The 7,403-nt window shown below is 47.2% G+C and overlaps 1 protein-coding gene across 1 annotated transcript in view; it reads right to left on the bottom strand.

The window, feature by feature from the left end:
* BPIFB1 (BPI fold containing family B member 1) overlaps positions 1-7,403 on the bottom strand; it is a 25,745-nt gene that overhangs the window by 11,137 nt on the left and 7,205 nt on the right. Inside the window, exons 5-7 of the mRNA XM_027770185.1 lie at positions 7,138-7,287; positions 6,306-6,387; positions 819-881 (exon numbers count right to left, since the gene is read on the bottom strand). Coding sequence (XP_027625986.1) covers positions 819-881; positions 6,306-6,387; positions 7,138-7,287 — 295 coding nt within the window. The remainder of the gene's footprint in view (positions 1-818; positions 882-6,305; positions 6,388-7,137; positions 7,288-7,403) is intronic.

Here is a 7,403-nt window from a genome sequence, read left to right as displayed (position 1 = left end):
ATGCAAACGACTCAGCTGCTCTGAGCCACAGTTTCCTCCTCCGTGAAGACAGGTAGCAGTGCTGCTTCACAGAGTTCTTCGTCTTCAGAGAGACCGTGAATGTAAAACACCGGGCCCCAGGGCTGGGCCCCTGGTGGGTGCTCTGTGGGTCTTCAGTGCTCTCCTCTCTGGTCGGACTCTCCAGATCCCTAATCCTCTTTCCTGCTAATGCCCACCTGAGGGGTCTGAGGAAGGTAGATTTCTGGAGTGAGGACAGTGGTCTGTGTCCTCCCTTCTCGGCTACTCTTAGAGAGGGGAGAAGTGACCTTCTTTCTGGGCAGACACCTCCTCTCCTCCCCTGCCTCTCCTCTGGTAGCACACAGAGGTTGCCGAGTGGCACACCAACCCGTACAGTGTGCACGTGTAAGACGTCTCTGTGCCAGGCAGAGCATCTGCTATGTGCCTGGAACTTTCCAGTACACTCTTCATCCTCAGTCACCACCCCATGAGGTAGGGATGTATAAGCTCCATTTAAGAGATGAGAAAACTGAGGATAAGGACGTGAAGTGACTTTCTCAGAGTCACGGTGCAAGTCAGGGCACAGCTGGAATTTGAACTGGAGGTTATTGGAGACACCCACTGGCCTCACATAGAACCTTGCACATAGTAGGTGCTCAGGAAGTTGCGGGTATAGTAAATTCCTGTCTGTCCATCCTGGGTGGGGATCAGCCAGTGCGTGTCCCTCCTGCTGCTGCTCAGGTCTGGCTTGGGGGCTCCAGGGGTGGAGGCAGGATCTGGAGGCTGTAAGGGAAGAGGTGGGAAAGAGCAGGGTACCTAGCTCTCAGCAGCCGCAGGAAGTCTGCATACATGTCATTGAAGGTCGCCTCGATCACAGGACACAGCTGCAACGGTACAAACGCAGGAGCCCCATCAGCGAGGGCCAGAGGCAGCCATGTAGCGACTTGTGCTAGGCCCCACCTGCCTGAGTCTCGCTGCTGTGCCCATAGCACAGCAGTGAGTGTGGTGTGTCCACACTGGTGTGTCCACTTCCCAGCCACCCCTGTAGCAGGTTGAGACCTTTGGCAACGGTTTATCCCTTGCCCTGTACCCAGGGTGCACCTGGTCTGCCACCTGTCCTCCCAACTGGGCTTCTTGTCTTGATCACAAGAGCCCATGTCTCCATAAGAGGGAAATGGAGAATTCACTTACTCATTTGACTAGCCATTACAGAGTTCTTTCTACTGCCAGACTCTAGAAGGGAGGCCGGCTACACAGCCTGTGGCTCCTGAACAGCTTCTTTGCACCCTTTGTGTGTTTCCACCCCTAACACCTCCCTTTGCCCACTGAGAAACTCTCACTCTCTTATTTTCTGTAGAGCACATGCATCACCTGAGGGGGGCGGGGAGAGATCGTGAGCCCCCAGGGATATGGCTACACTACAAACTCATCTCCTTCATTCTCCTCTTAGGATTTTGGGCACACGCACACAGGTGCCCGGCATGTTTTTCAAGTTTCCAGGTCTAGGACTTGAACTGTGCAGCTGGCTATGTGGGATCCAGTGCCTTACCCAACATGCCACCTGCTGGCATGTCCACTGAGCAATTCTCTTTCTAAACTTGCCAGCGGTTCTCAACTGCAGATAATTTCATTCACCTGGAGACATCTGGAGGTTTCTGGGAACATTTTTAGCTGTTTCAACTTGGGGGGGCGGGGAAGATGAGGGTGTTACTGGCAGTTGATGGACAGAGCCCAGGGATGCTACCAAACAACCCATGATGCACAGGGCAGTCCCATGACAGATCATCCAGCCCAAATATTGGTTGTGCTGAGGTTGGGAAACTCTGGCCTCACCTGTGGTGTTCAAGGAGGGAGTTAAACAAGTGACTCATTTGTTCACAGGACTTTGTTCTCTGCTTAAAGGCAGCCCATTTTGCAGGGCACTGCTCCGGGATAGCTGAGGTCATTTTGTCTTACGTGCAATTGCCCTAGGGGAAGAACCTTCTAGTTGACCACCTCTTAATACTCCCAAGCAATGACAGTGCATTTTGAGAAATGTTAGTTTTTTCATGAATAACTGTCCCTGCTTCCAGCTGCTTTGTCACCTAGAACCTAGAGAGAATGGAAGTATCAGCTCAGATACTACCAGGGACTGCCGGTCCTTCATTTCTACCAGTGGGTAGATGCTGGCTACACTTTAGAGCCCTCTGGGATACCACCAACCCACCCAGACCAGTGACTTCTGAGTTGGGAGAAGGACCAGATGTCAGTGTTTTAAGGCCTCTCAGATTCTGATGGTTCCTAGCTGCGACGGGGTTGAGATTCTGGATTTACATTGAAAAAAGGGTTTTAACCTTTTCTAAACGAGCTTCTGCCAGATAGATGCTCACCTCTTAAACATGCCAGGCCTTTACTATTAGGGCCAAATAAAATATTCATAGGACCCTTGTACCAGATCCAGTGGATCATAGCAGGAAACACGAGGATAGCTGAAATGCATTTGTCCTGCATTTTTACATTATTCTCTAACTTTGGTTTTTCACCCTTAAAGACAGATACTATACAAAGAGTGGGTTCTTTTCTTTTCTTTCTTTTTTTTTTTGGAGAGGTTTTTGCTATAGGGCGCGTGTGCTTGCTAGAAAGACAGAGAGAGACAGACAGAAAGTGAGAAATCACCCCCCAAGGGCGATAGCCATGCCGCAATCCCATCTCCTCCATTCTCCTCTTGGGATCTTGGGCACGCATGCACACGCGCCCAGCGTGAGTTTAAGCCACCAGGTCCAGAACTCAAACTATGGTTGACTACATGGGAGTCCAGAGACATAGCCATTACGCCATCTGCTGGTCCCACAAAGAGTGGTTTCTAATTTCTAGAGGACAATGTATTTTTAACTATTAAAGTCTGATGCCAAATGAAATATGATTTTGCTAGAAGCTGGGGGAAATTTTATAGATGAGCCCTGCTTTACAATAATTTCATCCTTTAAATTGAAAAATAAAAGTCTTTAAAGAAAAAAGATCTTATCTTCAAAAAGCCCAATTTTATATTATTAATTTTCAGATTCCCTTAGAAAAGCTCCCTAGATATGTACCTTTGTTAATGGATAGCAGTCTACAAATTCTAACAATAGTAAACCATTGTCTTGACTGAAATATTACACACTTAAATTCATTCATATTCATTCCCTCTTCTCCCCTCCCATTGATCTCTGTCTCTCCTCACCCTCTTCTACAAGATACTAGAGAAAGTATTACATTGGACTGCATCAGTATTGTTTGTTAAATTAACATTTTAAAATTTCATTTGAGCTTTGTTAAGTTTTTGATTATTCCCATATTCTTCCTTGGTTTCTTTCTTTCTTTTTTTTTTAGAATTATTTTACTTAACTTTATTTATTATTTATTTATTTTTATTTTTTAATTTGACCGGGGAGGAGGAGGAGAGAGAGAGAGAGAAAGTGAGAAAGTAAGCCGCTAGGCCCATGACTTGAACCACTGTTGGCCATGTGGGAATCCAGTACCCTTAACCACTACTCCACCTGCTGGCCCCATTCCTTGGTTTCTTTAATGTGTACATATCTAGTCTATTAAAACAATAGCTTGGGACCAGCAGTTGGCGTAATGGATATGTCACTGGACTCCCATGTAGTTGACCATGGTTCGCATCCCAGACCTGGTGACTTAAACTCATGCTGGGTGTATGTGTGTGCGTACCCGCCCAAGATCCAGGGAGGAGAAGGGATTGTGGCATGGCCATTCCCACTGGGGGGTGATTATTTCCTTTCTTTTTCTCTCTGTCTTTCTGGTGAGTGCACGTGCCCTATAGCAAAATCCTCTCAAAAAAAAAAAAAAAAAGCTCTTTCTTTGACAAATGTGATCCTTTTATGCAAACTGAACATCTTAACCCTGACTTAATAAAAAACCAAACATATAATTGTGTATTGTGTGAACTATTCATAATTTCACAAAAAGAAGGCAAAATGTTTTACCATACTTTTCTTGAAGGCAAGAGAATGGAAGAGAATCTGGAGAAAAACTGGCATCTCCATTCTTTTAAAATACTCTTACTAAACTTACACTGATGATATAAAATGTTGTATCATTACTGGCATATTAGAGTACTCTTCATAAAATCCATTTTTTTTTTTTTGGAGAGATTTTCGCTATAAGGCGCGTGCGCTCGCCAGACAGACAGAGAGAGACAGAGAGACAGAAAGTGAGAAATCATCCCCCGGGGGGATGGTCACGCTGCAATCCCTTCTCCTCCATTCTCCTCTCGGGATCTTGGGCACGCACACACACGTGCCCGGAGTGAGTTTTAAGCCACTGGATCCGGGACGTGAACCGCGGTCGACTACGTGGGAGTCCAGCAACATAGCCATTACGCTAACTGCTGGTTCCCCATAAAATCCATTTTTAAAAAATGGCCAGCTCAGCCTCTGTGGTACAGCCCATAGCATACAGGACAGCAATACTGGAAGCCATGTGCTGACTACGGGTTTGGATTCTCGGGTCCGCTTGAAAACACGCCAGACATGTGCATGGGTGCCCAAGATCTGAGGAACTGGAGAGGTGAGGACAGGGGATTGAGACTTGAGACACTGTTGAGGGTGGTTTTTCTCTCTGGCATCATGTACATGTTCTATCATTTAAAAAAAGCCTCCTGGGGACCAGCAGGTGGCGTGGTGGTTAAGGTGCTGGATACTCCCACATGGCAGACCACGGTTTGAGTCCTGGACCTTGTGGCTTGCTTTCTCATTTCCCCTCTCTCTCTTTCTCTCTGTGTGTCTCTGTCAAATTAAAATGAATAAATAAAATTAAGTAATAATTAAAAAAAAGTCTCCTAAGAATGGTTTAGTAAGTTATGACACATGATACAGCTATTATGATAATGATGAATATCATACAACGATGTAGAAAAAGATATGATTTGAAGACTGACACCAAGTGCAGTCACAAAGAAATATGAGTGTGTGTGGATGGAGGTTAGATGGTGAGTGTAAAAGATAAAATAATTGCTCAATTAAAGGATGATGAGTATTTCTCTCCCAAAATTATTTCCGTTAGTACATCATCTTTTCAATAAAAAAAAAAAGTCTTATTGTAAGGCATACCAACTACCTGACAAGGTGTTTTGATCCCAAGAGGAGTGCCCCACTGCTGCAAACACACCTTGGAATTTACAGCAGAAATCACTGGTCAATGTAGATGAGTCCAATTTACAAAGCTTGGTTTGTAAACAAACTGTGACCTCTAGGGGGTATATAAAGTGGGATTGACCTGGGTCTACCGACTCAGAAAAAGAAATCCAGCAGGACCTGGTGAGCAATAGACCCTTGAGGACCACAGCCAGGTTGGTGTGAGACAGGAGCATGGTAAAGCCAGCTTGGTTAGTTTCTTTCTTTCTTTCTTTCTTTTTTTTTTTTTTTTTTTTTTTTTTTTAAGATTTTTGTGCGTGGGACCCCAAGATCCTGAGGAGCTGGAGAGGTGAGGAGAGACAGAGACAGAAAGTGAGAAATCAGCCCCCAGAGGGATGGCCACAGCTGCAGTGCCTCTTCTCCATCCCCATCCCGGGATTTTGGGCATTCACGCATGCACATGTGCCCGGTGTGAGTTTCGAGTCACTGAGTCTGGGACCCAAACCTTGGTCGACTATGTGGGAGTCCAGTGACGTAACCATTATGCCATCTGCTGGTCCCAAGCTTGGCTAATTTTTGAGGACCACGTTTTAAATTTTCAGGAATTTTTCTAAGCTGGATGCTAAACCTAGACATTATTAAAACTTAAATTATATAAACTGATGATTAAATAAATTATATTAAATTAATTTAATAAAAGTTGAAAACTCATCACTCCCTAATTATTTTCCTATGCTGTATTCTTCTTGAGGTTATTATGTCTATAGTATTTATTTATTAGGTGGAAACACCCTATGAGAGAGTGCTATTCTTCATCTCTTCCTAGCTCTGTTTGGCGACATCAGATTAGCCTAAGATTAGCCTTTGAAGGAGTATTTGCACCGGGAAAATCAGCAAAAGCTACAAATCATGGCTCTCTCACCCTCAACTCCTTCAAAGACAGTTGTTAAAAAGTTATGGGTAAATCACCATTTAGGGCCTCCCGACTGACTTCCGGCAATTCCATCACCCTGCCTTCAACAATCTGGGTCAACAGCCAGATCCAGCCGTTTGCTTTGCTGAAAGAATTATGCAGCCCCAGAAGTAAACCACCCGAGGAGACACTGGGCCCCTGGCACTCACTTGCAGTTCCATTCCAGCTGCATAGTGGGCGCAGTCTTCACAGGCCAGAGAGCCCTTGATTCTACTTACCTGGGTTTTTAGCAGTTCGGGCAGGGCTGGCATCAGGAGGCTTCTGACCGTGTTAGCTAAGGGGTTGACCAGGAAGGAGAGTCTTCCAGAGAGGAGGGTAGGAGAGAGATTAGGAAAGGTCAGAGATGTCTGCCCCTCCTCTACTTTACAGAGGGGTAGACTGAGCCAGGGAGTAGACTCTGAGCCAGGCGCAGTGACAGAGAGCTCTCAGGGAGCGGGGCAGGGGGTTGGGGGGATTGTCTGGGCATGGTCTTTAGGTCTTAGTGCTGGATATTGGGATGACAGCCGTTGGCATCTGTCCCCTGCCTCCTGCTAAGGAGAAGAGAATGATGCGCCGTGTTTCTGAGTGCCTGCCATGTGCTTATGCTATTCAGAGTGCTTCATAGCCGTGGCCTGGCTGAAGCCTCTCATGCTGCCTGGAAGGTCTCATCACCTGCACTTTCCAGACGGGGGGAGGTAAGATTCAGAAGCCGCCCTGTCCGACATCACCCACACAGCAAGTGAAGCAGATGCGTTTGCCTGACTCGAAGCCTTTGCTTTTACTCTTGCCTCCCCCAAACCTGCCTGGGGTGCTTGGAGGAACCCTTGGAAGGAGGCTCCTTGCCACCATCAAATGGTGCTCGCCTCTGGGCAACCGTGCCTGAAATCCCACCACTAGTGCCCTCACTCTTGAGTCTTGAACTTTCTTTGACATCACAGATTCCCTGGAAGGAGCCCTGAATCCAGAGCCAGGAGGGATGCATCCATTTCCCCACCTAGGCCCCAGTGGTCCCCATCTGTGACATGGGGAGAGGCTGCACCTGACCTCCCCCCGCCGGCTGGTGGTACGCACTTGTGCAGTAGGGTGATGCGCAGGCTTCCGTGGCTAATGGAACAGTCGCTGAGGGTGGGGTGAGTGGAGTGGGTAGAGCTGCTGTCCATTCGGATGACTGCTTGGGCCTCTGTCTCCAGGTGCATCTCCACGATGGTCTTGACCAGGGGTCTGGGGGACGGAGGGGCCAGGCCTCTGGGCAGCTGGAACAGCCTGCTGACGTCTTGGCCATGGCTCGCTCACCTCCCAGTGCAGCCTCCTCCACCGGCTTTTTCCCCCCCCCCTTC

Source organism: Tupaia chinensis, unplaced genomic scaffold (genome assembly GCF_000334495.1).
Source record: "Tupaia chinensis unplaced genomic scaffold, TupChi_1.0 Scaffold000115_1, whole genome shotgun sequence".
In the NCBI taxonomy this organism is placed as follows: domain Eukaryota; kingdom Metazoa; phylum Chordata; class Mammalia; order Scandentia; family Tupaiidae; genus Tupaia; species Tupaia belangeri.
This window is presented reverse-complemented; position numbering and strand designations above follow the sequence as displayed.